Source organism: Hemitrygon akajei, chromosome 23 (genome assembly GCF_048418815.1).
Source record: "Hemitrygon akajei chromosome 23, sHemAka1.3, whole genome shotgun sequence".
Lineage (NCBI taxonomy): Eukaryota > Metazoa > Chordata > Chondrichthyes > Myliobatiformes > Dasyatidae > Hemitrygon > Hemitrygon akajei.
Genome location: NC_133146.1, coordinates 19711354 through 19736355, shown reverse-complemented (window position 1 = coordinate 19736355; position 25002 = coordinate 19711354). Strand labels below are relative to the sequence as shown.

At 45.6% G+C, this 25002-nt stretch overlaps 2 protein-coding genes across 6 annotated transcripts in view; one reads left to right on the top strand and one right to left on the bottom strand.

Moving 5' to 3' along the window:
- The window catches only part of pcgf6 (polycomb group ring finger 6), a 64576-nt gene extending 54555 nt beyond the window's left edge, over positions 1-10021 (top strand). For all 5 annotated transcript variants that reach the window (XR_012096085.1, XM_073027112.1, XM_073027113.1 and 2 more), the window contains one exon: positions 9085-10021. Coding sequence is in view for 4 of the 5 variants with exons in the window: in XM_073027112.1 (XP_072883213.1) it covers positions 9085-9132 (48 nt within the window). In the remaining variant the exon portion in view is untranslated. The remainder of the gene's footprint in view (positions 1-9084) is intronic.
- Positions 10022-18224: 8203 nt separating this feature from the next.
- Positions 18225-22390, bottom strand: LOC140715224 (alpha-internexin-like). The gene is made up of 3 exons (XM_073027106.1): positions 21373-22390; positions 19878-20002; positions 18225-19218 (listed from the first exon to the last, which is right to left on the bottom strand). The coding sequence occupies exons 1-3, from the start codon at positions 22369-22371 to the stop codon at positions 18888-18890; spliced, it is 1455 nt and encodes a 484-aa protein (XP_072883207.1). The 5' UTR covers positions 22372-22390; the 3' UTR covers positions 18225-18887.
- Positions 22391-25002: the final 2612 nt, after the last annotated feature.

Here is a 25002-nt window from a genome sequence, read left to right as displayed (position 1 = left end):
CTCATCCTCCGTCGCTCCAAGGAGAAAAGGCCGAGTTCACTCAACCTATTCTCATAAGGCATGCTCACCGATCCAGGCAACATCTTTGTAACCTTCCTTGTAAGCTATGGTTAATCTTCTTGAAACAACCTGGGGCTTCAGCCCAGCCTGAGCTGTCAGTGGGTGAGGGCAGTTCTCAGCTGCTGTCCTTCCCAGTTGCATCTTTTTTGGATGTGTTGTGAGTGGGCGCATGTCATTTCATAACTCAGCCAATACTGCTATTGTGTGAACTGTTACTGATCTTTAGAGAGGCCAGCAGGTCGAGCCATTACCATGGAAACTGCCTCATGGGGCTGGATTGATAAATTTAAACTGTGCTTAATTCTTATTTCCGCTGAATCTGATTAGTGTATGTCCTCTCTTTGGCCTTGTCTGCTTGATGATGGAGGAACTCTGTAGGGAGCTGGTCAGTTTAATAATTGTATGCAAAAGATCTACTGATTTAGCTTGTCACTAAGCAACAAAGTTGTTTTTCACCATTCTCACTTCTAGACTATGCAGCAGAATTGTTCGAAGTGTAGATAAAATAATCTTTGATCAGAAATTGAATGATGCACTCAGAAGTAACCCATTTGATCTATTTTTTCTATGCTCACTCTGAAAATCCTAACAGTCCACTCCTTGATTTTTCCTACCTCCCTTGGGTTTTTCCGTTTTGAATATTTATCTAGTTCCTCCTTGAAAATACCCTTTGGATGTGCTTCCGTGGCTTTACAGCAGTCCATTAGATATCACAGACTGCACTTGGAGTTTAGTGTGCAGAACCATTCTGGTCACCCTTCTGTAGGAAACACATTAAACTGGAAGGAATCCAGAGAAGATTTTATCAGGTTATTGCCAGGGCTAGAGGGACTGAGTTATAGAGAGAGCCAGGGCAGGTAGAACTTTATTCCTTGGAACGTAGGAGATTGAGCAATGATTTTATAAAGGTGTGTAAAATCAAGGTTAAAAAAGTGTTCAAACACTTTTCCCAGGGAAAGGGAACTAAAACTAGAGGGTAAACATGAGGAAATCTGCAGATGCTGGAAATTCAAACAACAACACACACAAAATTCAGGACGAAGGGTCTTGGCCCGAAACGTCGACAGCGCTTCTCCCTATCGATGCTGCCTGGTCTGCTGTGTTCTACCAGCATTTTGTGTGTGTTGTTGTTAAAACTAGAGGGTGTACATTTAAGCTGAGTGGACAAAGATTTATGATTTAAAAGGGGCCCGAGGGGAAACTTATTCATGCAGAGTGAGACTGTGGAACAACATTTAAAAGACATCTAAATTAAGTACATGGATAGGAAGGGTTTAGGAGGATATGGGCAAAACATGAGCAAGTAGGAGCAGATTGCTCCTTGGTTGGCATAGTGAGTTGGGCTAAATGGCCTGTGCCATATTGCACTACTTTGTGCCTCTGATGTATTTAGTTGTTTTTTAAAAAATGATGTTTCCGTGCCACTCTGGTTCTCTTGTTGATTGTTTTCAATCAATCTCCTCAGGTCACAGTGACCCATGTGACTGGAAACAATTTCTCCTATTTTATCAAACCATTCTTGATCTTCGAACTGTGAAATCTACCATGAGAGAAACAGTCCATCCTTGTAGCTGTTTGCTGTCCCCTTTCTAAGGTGCTTGGCCTGGTCCACCCTCCCTGGGAGTGGGCTGTCTTTGGACTAAGGAGGTGAATAAAGGAGTATGCTTTGCCTTTCAACAGTCTGCATCCTCCTCGTATCCAAGGAGAGTTCATAGCTTCTGATGAATATTTTCATTGGGATTCTGGGCACACTTGAGGTGTCACCAGTGCAGGTTGCTGCATTTTGACCAGTCACGGGTCAGGTTGCAATGACTGGGAAGTACGCAAGTCTGTCCAAACTCTCCCTATAACACATTCCCTCTAATCCAGGCAGCCTCTTCTGTACTCTCCCCAAAGTCTCCACATCCTTCATGTGATGGGGTGACCAGAACTGAATACAATGCTCCAAATCCAGCCTAACCAGAGTGTTATAAAACTGTGACATTACATAACTCTTGAACTCAATGTTTCAACTAATAAAGGCAAGTATACAATAGGCTACCTTTGTTTTATTTAGAGATACCACGTGGAATATGCCCTTCTGGCCCTTCGAGTAGCACCACCAGAAACCCATCAATTCAACCCTAGCCTAATCACGGAACAATCACAAAGAGAAAATCTGTAGATGCTGGAAATCCAAGCAACACACACAAAATGGTGGAGGAACTCAGCAGGGCAGGCAGCATCTATGGAAAAGGCCCTTCATCAGGACTCTAATCACAGGACTATTTACAATTAACCAACTAGGCAGTGCGTCTTGTACTGTGGGAGGAAGCCATACTTGAATACCCATGAATCCAGCCAAATGAAACGGTGTTCCTCTGAGGCCAAAATGCAAGACACAGTGCCAACAATCATACACAGCACAAGGCACATATAGTTCATATAATTACTATAGCAGTTAACATACTATCACAAAAAAATCTGGCCAAAGTCCCTGAGTGTCATGGCCTGTACATTGATGCTGCATGGCATGTTGTCCTGGAGTCACATTTCTGCAGGATGAGACGCTCACCAGTCCTCCGGAACATCACCTGTGGCTAGAGATGACACAGAGATCTTGTGCCTCTCTCGATAACCTGGAGTATATCGGATCAGGCTCTGGGATTTATCCATCTTAATGCTCAAGAGACCCAACATTACCTCCTCCTTTATCTCAAAATGCCCTACCAAATTAGTATGCTGCACACTGGTCTCACTATCCTCCACATCACATTTTTCTCATTGGTAAATGCAAAGTGCTCATTTAGTACCTCGTCCGCATCCCCCGTCTCCAGGCACGTGTCCTGTTTCACTAAATGGGCTTATGCCTACCATAGTATCGGGCTGTCAGATGTTGAGAGAATTGGGAGGTATGGGGGTTAATGTGAAAGAGAGACTGAGGTATAAGATTAGACACATTTAGTAGAGGAGGCACAAGGGTTGTGTTATTCTGTTCCTGCTTCCATTAAAGAAGGCATGGTAAATGCAGGCTGCCCATGTCCACATCTCTAGGGAGGCTAGACTCTGGATCTGACTGCTTGCAATTAAGCTATTCCTTGATTGTAACATTTTTATCCCTGTTTTTGAATTCCTACGAGGCCTTGCCTTCCTCGTCTCCCTTCAAGTGGTATTAGGCATTAAAGTGGGAAAACAGTCGTCCAATTTCCTACCTTCCTCAATCCTGTCTTTCATCATCTAATTCACTCCTTAATCTTGGAGACCATGCCTTCAACTGTCTGTGCCTCACCTGCAACTCTGCACCTCTTTGTCTTCCTTCAAAGCGCTCCCCACAACCTAGCTTTATCTCCCCTGCTGTAGTACTCGTTGCTTCTCAGAGTTTGTTAATGAAGTTCTTATCATGACGCAAATGTTGTCAATGTAACTCAGCCAAGGCGGAACTGCTGTTCCGCTGAATAGGCTGGGTGGGCTGAAGAGCCTGTATTCCACTGCTGTTTACTGTGAATTTAAAACGGATAAATAAGTGTTGGAAGGAAAGTGCCCGTGTTTCACCGCCTCTGTGATTACCACCTTTTGCAGAGTACTCACAGGGAGCAAAAGCTCCCCTACCCTTCCTGCATCAGCGCTGGGCTGATGATAATTTGAATGTGTCTCAAAGGTTGAGAGCTGTGTGCAGCTCTTTTAGAGTGAGAGAGCAAGTGACACGCAGCATAGTCGGTACTCAAGTCGAGATTTGTTGCTCCCTAGAGAGAACTTGCATCTTACCGCAATGCGGCAAGGTTTAGAGGGCAGTTAAATCAGTTACTGATGAAAGGTGGGCGGTGCCCTCGGTCTGTATAGCTCCTGTGTGATGAAGCTGATGCAGATTTTTGTGTTTAAAAATTAATCAGAAGGTTACCATTAGAAGAAATAGTGCTGGAAATGATCTCAGACCTCAATAGCTAGTTCAGTGGGCAGAAATCGATATTTGAACTTGCATAAAGCAGACCACCTACCTTATATAAAAGGAAACTGTGTAATAAGAGCACAAAATGGCTGATGTCTTACAAAAAGTGACACTATAACACAACACTTTATGTTATAAATATATTCTACTGCGGGCTGCTTGCTAGATTAGATCCTAGTCACCCAGTACTCCACTGCCTACCACTCGACTTTGACTCCCAATCTGTTAAATAAAGGCGTATTTCATTAATTTGTACAGGAAACAGAGTCTCATCTCTGGTCCCTGTGATAAACCACTGCTCATAGGCTACTGATCACAAAATCCATCTTCCACCATCACCTCTACCTCCTGTTATCAAGCCAACTTGCCCTAGAGCTCATGCTTGTAACCTTTTGAACCAGCCCACCATGTTAGATCTTGTCAAAAGCCTTGTTCAAGTCTATGCCAGCTGCACTGCCCTCATCAATACATTTTACTGCTACTTCTATATAAATTATTTGCGCAGTTTTCTCTGATAAGCCTTATTGATAATCTCTTATCAATCTTTCCTTTGCAAGTGTAGATTAATAATTCAATTCTCATGTGTGATAACTTGCTGTAAAGAAACAGGAATCACATCTTGGTAACTCACACCTGCCTTGTAGGTGAGGAAATGGGTCTGAAAGTGCCAAGTAAATTTGTCTGTTGTGAATTTGTGTGTAATAACACAGAGCCATGTAATTGGTAATTATCAGCAACTACATCTGTGTTCTCTGAAGTTTATGAGAATGGAAATTAAATTGTACTGAAGTGGATTGGTTAAAATAGTAAAGAATTGATGCTGTGGCGGTGAGTTCCCAAGGGTGGTGTAGGTTGTAACACGGATGTGCACCAACACTCAGGCAGATGAGTAAAGGTTGTCAGAGTGCTTCTGCTCTACCATTGTTGGCAAAGCCCTTGCATACATCTCATCCAGTTTCCACTCCTCACTCCTTCTTTGTGACCGAACAAGGATAACACTCCACTGGTCTTCACCTCCATCCCAACCAATTTCTGTATTCAACTAGCAAGGATGATGGCAGTACAGCAATGGCTAGTTTCTGGGAGCATTTGGAAGGTGCAGGTTAGAAACATCCCAAAGAGGAATTAGTATTCTAAAGGAAGGATGAGGCAACTGTGGCTGACAAGGGAAGTTAAAGACAGCATAAAAGCAAGAGAGGGCATATAATATACCAAAAAGTTTTTAAAAGTTAGAGGATTTTAAAAACCACCAGAAGGCAACTAAAAAAAGTGAAGTGTGAAGGTAAGATATGAAACTGTGGAAGACACTAGCAAAATGCCAGAAATTCAAAGGTGTCAGGGCAGAAGTGAGTGTCATTGGTATTACTCAGGAGAAGGTGCTTGGGAAGCTGAAAAGCACGAAGGTAGATAAGTCAGATGGACTACACCCCAGGGCTCTGAAAGAGGTAGCTGAAAAGATTGCAGAGGCATTAGTAATTAACTTTCCAGAATCATTAGATTCTGAAATGGTTCTGGAGGACTGGAAAATTGCAAATGTCAGTTCACTCTTTAAGAAAAGAGGGAGGCTAAATAAATGTATGCCAGTTAGCCTGACCTCAGTGGTTGTGCAGATTAAAGATAATGGTTTATGGATACTTGGAGGCACATGATAAAACAGGCCAATGTCTGCATGGTTTCCTTAAGGGGAAATCTTGCTCGACAAATCTCTTAGAATTCATTGAAGGAATAGCAGATAGGAAAAACAGAGAAGAGACAGTGGATGTTGTTTACTTGGATTTTCAGAAGGCCTTTGACAAGGTGCCACACATAATGCTACTTAACATGATAAGGGCCAGTGATTTTACAGGAAATTGTACTAGCATGGATAGGAAATTGGCTGACTGGCAGGAGGCAGAGTGGGAATAATAGGGGCCTTTTCTGGTTGGCTGCCAGTGTTATGCAGGATCAGTATTGAGACCACTTCTTTTCACCTTACATGTCAATGATTTGGATAAGTTAATTGATGGCTTTGTGGTCAAGTTTGCAGATGATATGAAGATAGAATGAGTGGCAGATAGACTTGAGGAAGCAAAGAGTCTGCACAAGGGCTTAGACAGGTTGGGAGAATGGGCAAAGAAGTGGCAGATGGATTATATTGTAGGGAAGTGCATGATCATGCACTTTGGTAAAAGGAATAAAGGCAGAGACTATTTTCTAAATGGGAGAGGATATTTAAAAATCAGGTGTAAAGGGATTTGAGTGTCTTTGTGCAGGATTCCCTAAAGGTTAACTTGCAGGTTGAGTTGGTGGTAAGGAAGGAAAATGCAGTGTTAGCGTTGATTTTGAGAGGTCTGGAATATAAAAGCAAGAATGAAATGCTGAGGTTTTATAAGGCATTGGTCAGAATGCACTTGGAGTATTGAGAGCGGTTTTGGGCCCCTTACCTAAGAAACGATGTGCTGGCATTGGATAGGGTCCAGAGAAGATTTACAAGGATTATCCCAGGATTTAAAGGGTTAACATATGAGGAGCATTTAGTTTAGAAGAATTATAGCCGGGGGTGGGGGGGGGGGGGGGGGGGCGCGCGAGAGAGGATCTCATTGAAACATATTGAATATTGAAGGCCTAGATTGAGTGGATGTGGAGAGGGTGTTTCCTGTAGTGGGGAAATCTCGGACCAGAGGGCACAACCTCAGAATAGAGAGACATCCATTTAGAACAGCGATGATGAGAAATTTTCTTAACCAGCGGGTGGTGAATCTGTGGAATTCATTGTCATTGGTGTCTTGGAGGCCGCCATTGTGTGTATTTAAAGTGAAAGTTGATGTTCTTAATTGGTCAGGGTATCAAATGTTACGAGGAGAAGGCAGGAAAATAAGGTTGAGAGAATAATAAATCAACCATGATGGAATGGTGGAGCTGACTTGATGAGCCAAATAGCCTAATTCTGCTCCTATGTCTTGTGGCCTTGTAGATCATTCCCCAACCAGACACACCTTTCCCTGCCTTCCCCTTTCAGCATTTTGCAGGGACCTTATACCACCTTATACCACTCTTCTGTTCACCTGCTAATGGCACTTTCCCTTAGAACTATTGTGATTGGGAAATCTGTGTGTGTGTGTCTGTGTACATTCCCTGAAGGAAACATTACTTAAAGTTTAGAAATGTTTAAATCATGCCAGAGTAACACAAGTTTAATGAGTCAACATTAGCAGCATGAAATAGGAAGCTTTGTTTCATCATCCTTACTCTTGGGAAGTAGCCTGGTAGGATAATCTGACAATGGTTGGGAAACATTTGGATAGCTGATGCAGGCTGTTCCCAGCTCTTGGCAGCCCTTGTTCTGAAGACTGTTCCAGTGGGCACAGACCCAGCCATGGCTCCTATCAGCATCACTAAGTGTGTTAGAATCTCCCTTCGCTCAGCTAAGTTTACTGACAAATCTCTCTCCCCTTTACGTCCAGATTTCAACCACTTTGGACACATTCTCTTGACTATCCATTTCCCTTACTGAATTCCATTGTTATCTGCACAGTCACTACTTCCATCTTATTTAATGATCCTATTTAGATACCAATTTTTGCTCCCCACTCCCATCTCACTTTAACAAACATTTTACTAAAACATTCAAAAAAAATCTTCTTTTCTTATTCTTTTTTTAAAAATTCTTTTTCTCCTTCGTTAACAGAGTGCAACACATAGATACATCTCAACATAACTTGTGTACATTCATATATTGTAATAAAATTGATCAAAATGTTATAGCATATCACATAAAGGTATACCACTCTGTAATCAAAAATTTAAAGATAGGTCATACATCATAAAAGAAATTTTTATATAAGAAAAAGTCAACCCCCTACCAACTACCAAAGATCTTCTGATTTAAATAATTTTCTCTTAGTCTTCTCTTTATTTCTGTTGATTTCACATTAACCTTGATTTATTTTATATTTGTTCTTAATTTCTTATCAGTCCTCTTCAATTTGTCTTCTAACTGCTTTGTTTATCTTGGGTGTTCACTCTGCAAATGGATATTTATACCATTTATAGTTATTCCACGTCAGAGGAATACCCTGCAGTGCTGGGGTATTGAACACCTACTCTTGATCAGGTACATCAGCACTTTCCTGGTGGCTGCAACTCTCCCACTGTCTCATGCAGAGTGTTCATTAGGCTGATCTATTCCATTGCATTGTCTTCCTCTTGTTAGTGCTGTTGCTGCTCTGAATTTGTCTTCACCTTACATGATAATTGATCTTCTAACAGGATGATTATGGTGGAGTCAGTGACATGGGGCCACCAGTTTACAGATTGTGCTGGTTTAGGTTTCTGCTGCAGCTTATCAAAGGTGCCCAGCTCTGAGTCTATCTCATTTAGCACAGCAGTGGTCAGCATCTCCTTCCTGTCTGCACCAACTTCCAGCCCTCTGTGCTCTTAGAATTATGGGTAGCACGGTAGCATTGTATAACACTTTACAGCACCAGTGATTGGGGTTCAGTTGGAGTTTGTGATGGCTGCATGGGTTTCCTCCAGGTCTCCAGTTCCTTCCCACATTTGAGAGGTATACCGTTTTGGGTTAGTGAGTTGTGAGCATTCTATGCTGTCGGAAGAAGTGTGACCCCCAGCACAATCTTCGATCATGATGCAAACAATGCATTTCACTGTTTTGATGTACACGTGTCAAATTAAGCTCATGTTTAATCACTCAGTTAAACTGTTCTCATTAGCTGGACTGGATTCAGGTTTTGTGATCTGGACAGTTGGGCCATGTGAACAGCCTGGGCGATGTTGCATCCTCATCCACCTTGCCTGGTATAAGAGCAGCACCTCCTACTATGCCTACTCTGTCCCATACTACATCCACCTCCCTCTACCTGATGAGTGGGTCATGTGAGACAGACTCTGAGCGATAGGTAGTGGGAAAGATGGCTGCCCCACCCCATCATTGATAAATGGCATGGCATTGCAGATGTGCGAGATGAGCACTGCTGGTCAACGCATGGGGAGAAAGGGGTCAGAGGCTGAAGGGGCAGGGGAGGGAGTAGAGGCTGTAGGTGGGGAGTGTGGGGAGGGGGCTGTGGGTGTTGATAAAGACAGCTCTCTTTGTTCTTTTTCAGGATGGGCTGCTTATCCTGCACTATGGACTTGTGCATACCCAGAAGTGAAGCTGGCTGTCCCCTTGTTGTCCGACCGCTGTGGTGATTGGTTTCTGAGGACATTTTCACAACCACCATTGACAATCAGGTGGTTTCTGTGACGGAAGGTTGTGCTCAGTTAAGAGTCAAGGATTTGGAGATGAGTGCTCTGGGATTGTAGTCCAGTGTCTATCCAGGGACCCGAGATTGATCCTGTGCAAGTTCAGGACAATGTGATAGCCCTCAGGTGGATCTTTATTAGCTGGGAAGTGGGTGACTGGCATTGGGTGAAGGGTCTCTGGTTTTGTTGGATCCTGTCCCAGACGGTACAGCTGTCTCCACGCATCATGTCCAGCTTGCATTAAGTTGTAAGTAACATTCGTATGTGACACTCACGCATACTGAGCTAGCTTTAACAACAAACTGCACTTGCACACCCTGGCACTGAGCACTCAGCCGACAGTGAGGTGTTCCACCCTGGGACTGCCCACTGACCAGATTGGTATGTGTCCCAGAGTGGGACTGACTAGTCTGGAGTGTGTCTTACCCTGGACTGTCGGCTAATCAGACAATCAGGTGTTGCACCCTGGGACTGACCAGTGTCCAGACAATGAGGTGTCCCACCCTGGGACTGACCAGTGTCCAGACAATGAGGTGACCCACCCTGGGACTGACCAGTGTCCAGACAATGAGGTGTCCCACTGTGGGACTGACCACTGACCAGACGATGAAGTGACCCACCCTGGGACTGACCATTGGGGTAGTGGTTGTTCACTGTGGCAAGTGTCAATACTTAATATTTGCCTTATATCCTTGAATGACATTTTGCTTTTTATCCTTGAATGTTCAGCAGACTTTTAAAATATTTTTCTCCAGTTTGTAAAATTCTTTGCTAATTAATAAAATCTGGGATGAAATAGTTTGCTATACAAAATCTGAAGGTTACTTTATATTGAAGTAATGTTTTTAATGTATTCAGTTAGATGTGAGTGCCCAATGTCCATTCAGACACTCCTAAGTCAGGGACAGCATGTCAGGATAAAATGGGTTGGATACAAAATTAACCTCTGCCCTGTGCCATCATGCACCTGCAGACATGTGTAAAGGGCTGAGTTCTGGAACCAGTGTAACACAGTGGTGTGCAATGGGTATCCCCAAGCTACTCAGTGCACAGACAGTTATTGACAGGCTCAAGTTCACCTGAAGTCTCATCTCTGAAATTATGAGAGCAGATTGGAGCAGCTGGGGGTCCCTTTAATTCATGGTGCAGTCGTTAATGGTGGGAAAGGGGCTGGGCTCATTGCTCTGCTCTTTGTTCCAAGTGTTCACAGTGGTAGCCAACTTCAATCCTGCTGAAATAAAACAGTTTTGACTGAAGCCCTTGAGGGATCGTGAGACCCAGTTAAAGTTTATATTTAGCTGGAGATTAAATTGAATGAAACAGTCGCAGACAGCTCAAGATTTGACTTGGAGTGAATTCCCAGTATTCTAAGGGCCTTTTTTTATTGATGGTGAATGGATTTGGCAGGCTGACCTTTTGGTTGTATAGAGAGAGCTATAAACAGTAGTGCAGAGATGGACATTCACCTCTGTCAATGCTCATGCCTCTAACACACTCTGTAACACATCCCAAAACAGACTTTAAACATCGTGCAAATTCCTGACTCCCTCATTCTAAATCCCTGCTCCTTCTGCCAAGCTCTGCATTGAGTTAGAGGGTGAAAGGGATTTTTTTTTAGATAAGTTGTTTATGACAAGGCCAGAACATATTATCTATCCCCAAGTGCCAGTAGAGTATCTGATCACCATGATCACAGGACACTAATGGTACTGAAAAGAATGGTGCTTATACTCTCTACTGTTGGAGATGGTCAGCTCCACGCACGTGGATTGAGTTACATGCCATTGGGCCAGAGTGTCCTGATGGAGATTTTGCCTTGGCTAGTGTTCTGCTGGGAATGTTGGTCTTTAGCCAAAGTGTCTCACTGAGAATGTTGGCCCTGGACTGGAGAGTCCTGCTGGGAATGTCAGCTCTGAGACAGAGTCCTGCTGGGGCTAGAATGAACCCCTGACTCAGCAAGGACCTGGACCCACTGCAATTTGCCTATCACCACAATAGGTCTACTACAGCAGATGCACTCTCAGTGTTTTTTCACATAGCCATAGATCACCTGGACAATGCAAACACCTACGTCAGGTTGCTGTTCATTGACTATAGCTCAGCGTTTAACTCCATCATTCCCACAGTCCTGATTGATAAGCTACAGAACCTGGGCATCTGTATCTCCCTCTGCAACTGGATTTCCTAACCAGAAGACTACAATCTGTGCAGATTGATGATAATATCTCCTCCTCACTGATCAACACTGGTGCACTTCCCTGGTGTGTGCTTAGCCCACTGCTCAACGCTCTCTACACCCATGATTGGGAGACTAAGTATAGCTCAAATGCCATCTATATATTTGCTGATAATACAACCATTGTTGGCAGAAGTTCAGATGGAGATGAGAGGGTGTACAGGAGTGAGATATACCAGCTAGCGGAGTGGTGTCGCAGCAACAACCTTGCACACAGTGTCAGTAAGACAAAAGAGCTGATTGTGGACTTCAAGAAGAGTAAGATGAGGGAACATGAACTAATCCTCAAAGAGGGATCAGAAATGGAGAGAGTTCCTGGGTGTCAAGATCTCAGAGGATCTAACCTGGTCCCAACATATTGATGCAGGTATATAGAAGGCAAGGCAGTGGCTATAGTTCATTAGGAGTTTGAAAAGATTTGGTAGTTACCTGAAACAAACGTCTATAGATGTTCCTGTGACAGGCTGCTTTGCTGTCTGGTATGTGGGGTGTGGGAGGGGGGCAGCGGTTACTGCACAGGACCAAAAGAAGCTACCAAAAGTTGTAAAGTTAGTCAGTGCCATCTTGTATACTAGGTTCCATCTTCAAGGAGTGGTGCTTTCAGTCACTGATAATGCTGTCAATTACCCCTTCTGTGACTGATCCCTTTGCTGATAGTTGAGGTTAGACCAACTGAGTGGTCAATGTCAGGTTGGATTTGTCCTGATTCATGTGTACTGGATTTATTTTTCTATGTTGTCGGGTAGATGTCACTGATGTAACTGGACTAGAAGTCTTCAGTGCTATTGCCAGAATGTTCTCAAGCAATTAGCTTTGCTGTATTCAAACTGAATGTGTCAGAACTGCTAAGCTTGGATGTGATCTTTTGGCTGTGGGATAATTTTGTTTGGCATGCAAGTTGTCCTGTCTTGTAACTTCAGGTTGATCCCTCCTTTCAGAAACAGGAGAGTGTAGGACTAGTGGGCACAGCCTCGATATAAGGACAATCCTTTAGAACAAGAATAAGCTGGATTTTTCACCAGAGGGTGGTGAATCTTTGGAATTCACTGCCATAGGTAACAGTGGAGGCTAAGTCTTTGGATATATTTAAAGCAGAGGTTGATAGGTTGTTAATTAGTAAGACCATTAAAAGCAGGAGAATGGTGTTAAGAGGGAAAAAAAATCAACCATGATTGAATGATGGAGCAGACTTGATGGGCCAAATGGCCAAATTCTGCTCCCATGTCTTCTGGTCTCATTCTGAGGTATGCCTGGTCGTGCCCCTGGCAAGTCCCCGTGTGTTCCCTGGTTTGATGGGGATGGTAGAGGTGGGGACACAATGTACCTTGAAGTTGCAGATGGTGGTTCAGTACAATCCTGTTGCTGCCATTGGCCTGCGGTGCCTCATGAATGCCCAGTTCTGAGTATCCGGATCTGTTTGGAGATTCAAATTTCACTCTTTTCCTTTAAAGGAGGAACATCATTTGGAGCAGAAACGAGTCATTTGGCTCCTCGAGTCTGCATCCACATTCAACACAGAGAGTCTTGAGGATTCATCACCTTGAGTGAAGAAATCTGTCCTCATTTCAGTCCTGAATGGCTTATTTTGTGACTGACCTTATGCTAGACTCTTTAGCCAGAAGAAGCACCTACCCTGATTCCAGCATGTTGAACCTGCTTAATGGTTTTGTACCTCTAGACACAGAAGAAAAGATTGAGATTGTCACATTTTGAAGAATAAGAGGATGTTCTCTTTATGCTGAACTGCCATCTCAGGAGCCGGTGTGGTGGATCGCACTCTGCTCCTGGAGCACCAGTGCTATGAACAGCATTCCAGGTGTGATCTCACCAAGCTCCTGCAGTGAACCATTATTCTTTTCATACTCATTGCTCTGCTAGTAAAGGCCAACATTTCACCTGGTTATCTCATCACTCACTGCATCTCTCTTGTGGCAGCAGGAATGGAGTTTGCCTCCAGTCTGGAGGGCTGTGTAGGAGGGAAGAGCTAAAGGGGCAGCTCAACATCGCAGGCCAGAGAGTCTGTTCTGAGCTGTAATGTTCTATGTTCTGGAAAGTTGTCGAGGGGACGGAGGAGTAGGAGTATGTTCAAATGGGTCAGACTCAGGGACAGGTGGCTGCATGTGAGTTCAGCAGCCTGATGCAATATCAGGTGGTTTCTTTAGCGCTCTCCAACTCCCTGGATGCTGTTACTATGGATATTAACTTGCTCGTACTTCACAGTCAGTGACAGCAGCAGCATTCCCCAGGGAGCATTTGGAACTTCAGTAAGAACTGAGGTGTTTACTGCAGCTGGGACCAACGCTATGGGTTACGGCACAACCTGTGACTGAGAGTTACTTTGAGTGTGCCCCACAGACAAGGCTTATATTTACTGCAAATTCCCAGCCTCAATAACAGAAACTGCCAGGCCCTCAGAGTTAGTTTTTCATCATCGAAAATCTTTATGGTTAATTGTACACAGAGCAGACACCTTATTCCCAAATAAAGGTCATATTAATCCTCAAGAAATTGTGACCCAATTGGATCCATTTTCTCTTCCATGGTGGAGTTTGAACTCCTGGATTTTTTGTCTGGTGGTAGTCTGAAGGAGTGGAATTCCGTTTTGTACACTTACCTGTGGCTTTTCCAGCCGTGGCTAGCCTCCAAAAGCATCCACTAGCATGGATCAGGAGATCAGATCGATCAGCAGCTCCCTGCTTTAGTGGTAATCTTCATCTCCTGATCTTCTCAACCCTGGTTGCATACAGCCACTACCTAGGCCCCTCACACCCTTCACATTAAAGCCACAACAAATTAAATTCTTTTGAAGCTGTTTGAGATTCATCACTTTGAAGTAGAGAATCAATATGACTATAGAGGACTATTTGGGAGGAAAGGGTTAGATTGATTTGGAGTAGTTTAAAAGCTCAGCACAACATCATGGGCTGAAGGTCCTGTACTGTGCTGTACTGTTCTATGTTCCATGAAGCAGCATTTGACCTTCACACACAACCTGACAGCATCCTGGTAAATCTCCTCTGCGCCCTCTCTAAAGCTTCCACTTCCTTCCTATAATGAAGAAACCAGAAATGAACACAATACTCCAAGTGTGGTCTAATCAGAGCTTTATAGGGCTGCAACATCACGTTGCAGCTCTTGAACTCAGTCCCCCAACACATCAACTGTTGACTCCTCTCCATAGATGCTTCCTGACCTGCTGAGTTCTTCCACATTGTGTGTGTTGCTCAAGATTTCCAGCATTTGCAGTTTCTCTTGTGTTTATGATTTGCCCACACTATATACATTCTTAACCATCTTATTAACTTAATGGCAACATTGAGGGATCTATGGACATGGACCCCTGGATCCCTTCATCCTCCACACTGCTAAGAATCTTGCTATTAACCCTGTAATTTTTCTTCAAATTCAATCTTCCAGTGTGTATCACCTCACACTTTATCGGGTTGAACTCCATCTCCCACTTCTTGGCCCATGAATCCTGTCAAATTCCCATTGCAGAATACATCGACCCTCTACACTATCCACAACTTCACCAACCTTCATGTCATCTGCAGATTTACTAGTCCGCCCTTCCACTTCCTCGTCCACGTCATTTATAAAAATCACAAAGAGCTGAGGTCCCTAAACAGACCCCTGCCAAACATCATTAGTCACTGACCTCCAGGCAGAATACGCTCCATCTACCACCACCCTTTGCCTTCTGTGGGCAAGCCAATTCTGAATCCACACATCCAAGTTTCCCTAGATCCCATACCTTCTGACTTTCTGGGCGAGCCTACTACCATGAGGAATCTTGTCAAACATCTAACTAAAATCCATATACACTATACCTACTGTTCAATTTGTTTTTGCACAGTCTGCCCTACACAAAGCCATGCTGTCTATCCCTAATCCAACTGCTTCTCCAAATGTTCTTAAATCTTTTCTCTAAGAATCCTCTCCATTAGTTTGCCCACCACTGACATACAACTCACTGATCTATAATTCCCAGGATTATCCCTGTTACCTTTCTTGAACAACAGAAAAACATAGTCATCCTCCAATCATCTGCTATTATTCCTGTAGCCAGGGAAGACGCAAACATCATCATCAATGTCCCTCACTTCCTTTCATAACCTGAATATTCCATCTGGCCCTAGAGACTTATCTATCCTAATGTTTTTCTAAAGTTCCAGCACCGTCTCTTTCTGAACCAATGTGTTCCAGCACATTAGCCTGTCCTACACTTCCTTCACATTTTTCAAAAGTCCTTCGCCCTGATGAATACTGAAGCAAAGTATTCATTAAAGTCCTCCCCTAACTCTTCAGACTCGAGGCATGATTCCTTTATTTTAATCCCTGATTGGTCCTTTCCTCAAGCTAGTCTTCACTTAAGTGCCAAATGCCTTTAGGGCTTTTTCTTAATCCTACTCACCAAGGCCTTTTTATATGTCTTTTTCTTAAACTCTCTTCTGGCTATCTTACAACTCTCAAGAGCTCTTTCAGATCCTCGCTTCTTAAACTTTAAGTATACTTACTTTTCCCACTTAACCACTCCTGTCAACCAAGGTTCCTTCACCATATCCTTGCCTTTTCTCAGTGAGACAGACCTATTCAGAACCCCATGCAAGTGCTGCTTTAAATAACCCCCATATTTCTGCTGTACGTTTCTCTGTCTGTTCCCAATTTATGCTCCCAAGTTCCTGGTACTGCATCAAATGTCACACTCCCTACTTAAATACTTATATAAAATTGAGTACAGTCCCAGCTTCAGCACGACTCTACATACTGTCGATCTTGGATGGAAGTAATAAATTCCACACTATCTAAATCCCTAGCACCGGGGTATTGGGAATGATAAACTTCACTGTTATTACAACCCAATTGTTCTTACACCATTCTGTCATATGCTTATGTATCTGCTGTTGTAATTCACACCTCTGGAAGGTCTATTGTTTAATTTTAATTAAGAAGTGAGAAATGGGTGGGGTAAAATTTAGTAAGTGGGAAGGCTGGCTGTGCCTAGGTCAATCCTTTGGTCCCAGTGGGTTTGTCTAAAGTCACCAAAGGGTGGTTGGGGGGTTTGCTGTAATCGTTCTTGTTGTGAGGTATGTGGTAGAGGACCGGGAAATGTTAAATGTGATGCTCTAATTTGAAAAGGGATCAGCTGGTTCATTAAACCTCTGCTGGAGTAGATTTTAAACACAATGGCTGTGGGGAAGGTCAAGAACAGACAGAACTGTGTGGGAATAGGGAGGGGAAATGAAATGGCTGACAACCAGGAGAGGACAATCATGGCAGGGCGGGAGCAGGTGCTCTGCACAGTGGTCACCCAGTCTGTGCTTGGACTTATTGATGGATGAATTTAGGAGATTTCTTCAAGGACCATGATCTAGTTGAATTTTCCTACATAATGACAGGTTAGTAGAATCCTTCCTAAAGCCTAGTTTCTCTTTACCATTCCAGATTGATTGTATTTTTTACTAAACTTTGCAAAGTGACTAATTTAAATTCCACAGGTGAATGCTGTACTCCGATTGCTAGTCCAGTAAGTGAAACACTGCACAATTTCTTTTGCCCTCACCTGGTAACGTTTCCAGTGGGAGGCATGTATTTGGTGTATATGAAGCAGTTCTCAGGGGCATGGATATGAAACAATAGCCACAAAATCTGTGTATTTACAGAGAGCTATTCAAAAACAAAGTGGGGATGGTATACTAGAGGCCATGTCTTATGAAGGTAGATTGAGCTAGGACTTTACTCTTTGGAGAGAAGAATGATGAGGTGACGATAGAAGTGTACAAGATGATAGGCACAGAGCGAGTGGATAGCCAGACTTCTTTCCTCAGAGTGCAAATGGCTTGAGACGAGGGGCATAATTTTAAGGTGACTGGAGGAAAGTAAAGAAGGAAGTCAGAGGCAACTTTTTTTAAAAAACACAGACAGTGGTGGGTGCATGGAACAGCTTGCCAGGGTGGTGGTAAAGGCAGATACAGTTGAAACATTTAAGAAGCTCTTAGATAGGCACATTGATGATAGCAAAATGGAGGGCTATGTGGGAGAAGAGAGTTGGGTTAATCTTGGAGTCAACAAAACATCATGGGACAAAGGGCTGTGCTGTGCTCTGCTATGAAATTGAAGATCGTTGTGAAAAGGTAGAGGGGAGGGCAAGTATTGGGAATAAAGAAATTCACTTCAGGATGAGCAGAAAGCGACATCAGTGCAGGTATCAACACACTGGAAAAGGACCAAAGACTAAAACAGATTGGTAAAAACAAATGGAGGTGGAGGAATTGGGTGTCGAAGGGCAGCAGAATTACTGATCTACAGCGACAGAACTTTCAGCAAAGCAGGGACAGGTTGAAACAAGGGGTCGAGCGGATACTGGAGTGCAGTGCAGCTTTGTGGGATTGGAGTCTGAAAGATATAGCCTGGGAGATCAGACTTGTATTGTCTGGGAAAAGTTTACTATTCACTCCCTTAAAACATGGAAACTTTTAGCACTGACCACTTGCTCTATTTATGGGACACTTCTGTATTTCTGACATTATACCTGGAGTAGCTTGAAAGTGGTTAGATACTGTTAATTCTGTACTAGATCAGTTTTTAATGTACAGCACAACACTTCAATGCCACAAGGGAGTGTCTCCCCTTCTGCCCTAACATTTATATTACACTAGCTTCATGGTAACTGAACAAGTCTTCTTGTTCAGAGGACAAAATTGATGGCTCTTTGTCCTCTGCTCTTGTTGGGGTTTTCAAAGATAAAAAAAAAACAGACAGAAACGAGGTTCACTTGTGGGTTTATTTATAGAAAACTGGATTGTGGAATGTAATTTGTGGTTATTGAGTGAATAACCAGCAAGGGCTTGTGACCCTCCACCGTTTAACATCACAGCTACATGAACACAGACATTCATTATCACAGTCTATTACACTGGCACCATCAAAAGCTGCTGGCTTCATTAAGGCAATATTTTGTGGAGAATTCCCAGCGGAAAGTAAAAGATCTGTTGTGATGACCAGGGTGGCACTTGCAGAGACTGGGGCACAAGTAGCTAACTTCTAGGTACCACAGACAACAGGTTACAGAGGACAGGCCAACTTTGGGCAGCAACTCTGCTATGCTGGTGATCAACAGAAGCACCAGTCAGCACCTTGGATCCACTGGGTTGCAGTCACCACAATACTGGCATACTGGGGGTTCTAGGAAAAAATATTCACTCCTCGGGATCACTACACAGGGTTGACATCTGATTCTGGACATCTCAGTGAAGTACTGGGTCAGGAAGAGTTATTGACTAAATTGGTTTAATTACCAGGCTGGGGATTGAAATCTGATCCTACAGAGGGGAATAGACTGAAGATGTCCATTCTTGGTGGACATTTCGAGAGTTTGGGCATGAACTGAGCATGTTGAATCTATTCTGGGTGGAGGGAAAGAGAAACTCAAGGCCCTGTAACCTTTGGAGGATTGCTCTTTTCCACTTTCAGGCCACTCGCATTCTGCTCTTCCCGCTCTATCTTCTTAGTGGATACGATGGTCTCTTCGATGATTTCCTCATAAGCCTCAGCTTTTTGTTTAGAGGATTTCACTGGTGCTTTATTCTGTGCCTCCTGTGCTTTCTTGGGTGCACCAGTAGAGGCAGTGGTGCTGGTGGTGGTCTTGGAAATGGAAGTGAAACGTGGCTGGACTGGAGGCAAGAGGCTTGGATTGTTGGGGAGAGAGATGCTGGCAAAGTTGGTGCTGAGTCTGGTCTCCTCTCCCTCCAGCAGCTTCCTGTAGAAGAAACATCAGTCACAAAAAGATTTTAGTTTCCACAATCCTTGTTGCCAGTGGTGACTAATCCCCTTATCAGTGAGAGAGTGGACAGAAGAAACCTGACATGTCCTTGATGATCAGCATTTCAAACAGACAACTGAGCAGTTCCTAGTGTGTGCCATACCCACTCATGATACCAACAACCAGCACACTGCCAGAGCTACCACACCCAGTAATGCAGCAGAAAGGGTTTGGCTGGTTGCACCTTGTGGTGCAACTCAGAGGGAGACTACACCCCCCTGACACTCATGCCAGGTATAAGCAGGCGATCATTTTAGTTCATTCTGGTCTGGAAGGAGTTTTCACAAAGAGCCACAATGCTGCTGTGTCTTCCAGCTCAGCATGTTGACTTATTCAGACACAGACACATAAAATTGGAGTTCACCGGTTTGTTGTGGTCAGACATTTCTGAAAGATTCAACAGCTCTATTCGGGCTCGCTCTTTGATAAGTAATTTTACTTTTGGAGATCACACTTGTCTGTACAGATAGTCAGTGATTAGTTATTTAAACAAGACAGACTGGACTCTAGGTTCCACACCTAAAGGACCACAAACTCCCCTTCCTCACTCCATAGGAGGTGAACACATGCAAGAGGGTTGCAATTCAGACCCTTACCTGTAAGCAGCAATCTCTATGTCCAGGGCCATTTTCACATTGAGGAGGTCTTGATACTCCCTGAGGTGACGAGCCATTTCAGACTTTGTGTTCCTCAACTCATCCTCCATCTGGTTGATTGTATCCTGGCAGAGAACATGGAGAATTTTGAAACCAACATTTCTGCTGTCAGTAATTTGTGACAGAACAGCTTAGCTGCAAATGTGACAAAGAGTCAGCAACTCGATGGAATGGAATTAGCAGTTGGTCACTTTCCCTCCACAACTCAACGGCCAATTGTAGAAGTTACCAAACATGAGGCTGAAAACATATGAGCCAAGCCAAGATCGGCAGAGTCAGTGGCAGCCTCACCAATGGTTTTTAATGGAAACAAGATAGATCCCAGATCCATCACCTCCCCGTCATCAGATAACAAACCCAAAGGCAATGCATCATAGTTCAAAATTCCAGATATGAATTCCTCATCCTTATAAGCATAAGGCATAGGAGCAGAATTGGGCCATTCGGTCCATCAAGTTTTCTCTAGCCTTTCCATCATGGCTGATCATTATCCTAGTGTGTGACCTTCTGGATCTGCTATTTTAAGTTAGTTCCACCCTGGCAACCAGGTGGAAAATCTCCTCCGCACCTAGTCCCTGTAAACAACTGTTTCCCTCTTTTACAATGTCATCAGATGGGTAACAACTTCAAAGTTAACCACCTGGTGTCAGGAAAACAAAAAGCCTGTTAAACTCCGAAGAAAAACCACCTAGAGCAGGGGTTCCCAACCTAAGGTCCACGGACCCTTCAGTTGATGGAAGGGGTCCATGGCATAAAAAAAATTGGGAACCCCCAACCTAGAGGAAAGGGTATTCCATCAAATTCCAAATATTTCCATCACGCAAAACGACCACCCTCAACCTCAAGCGGCTCAGTTCTCGGGCTGTGGCTTCCCTTCCTGCAACCGAAACTAATCAGTCTAGAATGGCGAGCAGGGAAACAAAGGGAACACGTTAAACAACGCAAGCTTCAACTTCCAACAAATCATGCAAATGTTTAACTGTGTGAAATCAAACACTATTGCTAATATACTTACAACATGAAAGTCTTTGTTTTAAGCAGTGCATGCCACATGTGCCCCGGGAGTGTGTGTGATGGGACGGTGTGCAGAGGGTTTCACTCTGTGTCTGACCCCAATAGTCTGTGATGGGACGGTCAGAGGGAGTTTCACTCTGTCTGACCCCGATAGTCTGTGATGGGACGGTGCGGAGGGAGTTTCACACTGTGTCTGACCCCGATAGTCTGTGATGGGACGGTGCGGAGGGAGTTCCACACTGTGTCTGACCCCGATAGTATGTGATGGGACGGTGCGGAGAGTTTCACTCTGTGTCTGTCCCCGATAGTATGTGATGGGACGGTCGGTGGGAGTTTCACTCTGTGTCTGACTCCAGGAATATCTGCGAATACGTGGATGCCGCTGTTCGCGGTGCTGAAGCCGCCCTCTCCCGGTTAGTACCTGGTAGCCGGCGATCTCAACGCTGTGGCGTTCCTCCATCTCCCGCAGCTGCCGCTCCAAGGACTGGTTGGTGCCGCGTACAGCCTCCATCTCGATTGTGCGGGACTGTAGCTGACGCCGGTACTCGGTTAGCTCTTCGCGATTGGCCCGCAGCGCCTCACTGTTCTTAGCAGCCGCCTCCGTCATGTCAGCGAACTTGGTCTTGTACCAGTCCTCGGCTGATTGTGTGTTGCGCGCCGCTAGGCTCTCGTACTCAGCGCGGATGTCTCGCAGCGCGGTCGTGAGCTCTGGGCGCACCGGCACCGCATCCACCTCGGTTGGCTGCTGCGCGGCATGGAGCAACGCCCGAAGCTCCTCCACCTCCTCGCCGTGCAGCTTACGCACGAAGCCCAGCTCCTCCAGCAGAGCCTCCACTCTCTTCTCCAGCTCCAGCCGCGCCAGTGTTGCGCCGTCCACATCCCGCCGCAGCGCCCGCGCCTCCGCCTCCGCCTGACCCCGCAGCCGCTGCTCATCGTCAAACCGCAGGCGTGTCTGCTGCAGCTCCTGCTCCAGCCCGTCCCGTTCCAGCAGCGCTTGGCAGCGGCCCGAGTTCAGCTCTTCAATCCGGGCGCGTAGTTCGCGCAACTCGTGCTCGTATAGTTCGGCCAGGCGGGACGGCTCGGCCGAGCGCTGCCTCAGGGCCACTAGCTCGGCCTCCAGCGCGCGGTTCTGCTGCTCTAGGCCACGCACCTTCTCGATGTAGACGGCAAAGCGGTCGTTAAGCCCTTGCAGCTGCTCCTTCTCGTTGGTGCGGTTGAGGCGGAACTCGTCGCCCAGCCCCATGGAGGCCGGCAGCAGCTCCAGCTCGGTGAGCGGCCGGTAGTGACCGCGTGGAACCGACTGCGAGCGGAAGGTGCCAGCGCTGCGAGCTGAGTAGCCGGTGAGGCGGCTCCCAGCGCGGGGGCCATCGCCGAAGACGCGGCGATAAGACGACACGTAGGGGTCGGGGCCCAAGTTCATGGTGACTAAGCTCCTCGGCAGCGCGCCACCGCCTTTATAGCGGAAGGGCGTGCGCACTCGGGCCAGGGAGTGTAGGGGGAACTGGGCGGCTCCTCTTACGCTCCCCGGCCCCTGTATCACCCCTCCACCGTAGCCCCAGCCCTGCCCCAGCGGATACCACTTCTGCCCCCTTGCCCCTTCTCTTTAGTCGCCACTTGCAGCCGCTGCCCATCAGTCCTCGGCCGGAGACCGCTTCCCCCTTCCCCGGTCACCATGAACCTGCGCCCGATATGAATATTAATTTCCCGATTTCCATAATATAATTAACAACGATGATACGACGCCCCCATCGCCACTTCCCCGGAGGGTTAAATGGGCCGCGGCTTCGGATGGACAGCCGCTCCGTGTCTTGTTTCAGTCCCGGACAGCGACTTTGGTCATTGGGACCGCAAAGTCTCCAGGGTCAGGTGAGTTCATTGGAAATGATTCAGACTCATAGAAGTGGTGGTTTTGGATTGGGGTGGTGGATGGTGGTTTTAGCGCCGGACAGCGACCATGGCCCGTCTGAAGCGGTGACAGAGTTATACAGGGCACCAGAGCAGTTCAGCACTGGACAGCGACAGTTAACGACCAGAGGGACAGTGCGAGGAGTGAACCAGAGTTAGTTACAGCCGTTTGTATACGGCGCAGGAGCACTGGACAGCCATCAAATTACATCAATAACCAGACTGGAGTGAAACAGTAAGGTGCAGGCGGCGCTGTGAGAGAACTTCAGCGACACGCCGAGGCAATCGGTGTCGGTGAACAGCGCAGACAGACCGACTGAACCGCTGTGTTGCTCCAGACAGAAAAACGTTATGTCACACGGCAAGGAGAAGGCAGAGGAAATTTAACATGGCGAAAGAGGTTTTACATCGGTCTGACCAGACCTGTGCGCAGTAAAATACATGACACCGAGATTAGTTAAAAACAAACGCTTTCCTGAAATTTCAGTAACATCCATCACCCTACAGTCCTCTGCACTTTGTGTTCTGGTTCACTTTCAGACTCTTCACTCATCGGCTGCTCAGTACACATTGCTTGCCGTGGTATATACACTTTCACCTGAGGTTACATTTCTTCTAAAATCATTTCCGAATCTAAGAAATCACGTGAAAGCAACACCTTGTTGTAAAGGGATGAGTTTATTCCGGGCTGTGCTAACTGACACCCTGTCATTCTAGTCATTAATTAAACAAAATTCATTCCTAATCTTTGTGACACCTGGTGCCCTGTATCTCATGGACTTGCTCTTCTCCATCCCGTGTCCTGAAGTTTGACCTGGTCTTCCTGCGTCTCCAACAGAATCCACGGGAGCCCGTTGGCCTGCGAGCGGTCTGCGCGTCGCCGATTTCAAGCGGCAGGCAGGCTGCGAGGCCGGAGCGCCGCACGGTAAGCTGCTCCACTCCGGTTATGAGGAATCAGACAACGGCTTCACACACCTCTAGGCTGTCGGAGACAGCGGGAAAGGCCGCGGCTGCTAAGACAACCGTCTGAGCGGGTTCGGAGAAGGCTTTGGGAAGTGTAACGATGAGAAAAGGTAATCAGTATGAGAATGTACAATGTGTGTGTGATAGAGGAGAAGGGTGAGGTCGGTAACAGCATGTAAGAAGGCCTTTCGGCCCACTGAGTTCGTGCCATCCATCTAACACCTGTGCGCAAAAATCCTATTTAGCAGGACTTGGTCGATAGCGTTTTGTACCTGGCAATGTAAACCCTAGTCTGGGTATTCTCTAAATCTTGTGGAAGTATCTGTCTCCATCGGCCACTCGGGCCTCGTTTCAGTTGCTTCCACTCCAAGGCAAACAACCCTCTCCTTATCCCGGACAACATCCTGGCAACTCTCAGAATCAAACCTGTATATCAGTTAAATCAGTAGCGCAAAAGGTATCAAAAATGTTCATGGGTTAACTGTCCGTTCAAAAATCTGAGGGCGGAGGGGAAGAAGCTGTGAAACGTTGAGTGTGTGTCTCCAGGTCCCCGATAGTTGAAATGAGAAGAGGGCACGTACTAGATGGTGGGGGCTCTTAATGATGGATACCACCTTTTTGAGGCATCGCCGTTTGAAGATCCCTTCTGCATCCTCTCCAATGCAACCAGAACCTTCTATAATATCTGCATCGAACATATCTTACAAAGTCCATCAATATCTTACAAAGCTGCACCTTTCCACCAGATGAGCCAGAGAATAAAGACAAGACTCGACTCTGCTGCCACCTCCTGGCATCCTTAGACCTTGTACACCAGGACCCAGCTGTTCCACAACCTTCCCGAAGACCCTCAGCTCATTGCGCGTGTCGTTCTAAAGTGCATCACGTCACATTAACAATCCGGCCCATCTGCCCAGCTCGCCCACTGTTCATCGCCGTCCTCTTCAGAGACTCCAGGTCCGCTTTCACCGAATCACACAGTATCATCGAAAGGCACTTTTACAATTAGACAGCATCTTCCCGTAGCTACCAGAAGGACCTTTTATTTCCATAGTGAATCCCAACGTGTGGACTCGGCACTCCAGAGTCCGGATTCTCAGCCGTCGGACTGGGATCAATCACGGGGGGGTCACGGGGTAGTTGGTCATAATCACACACACCCTGAGTTACACCCTTGCCCATT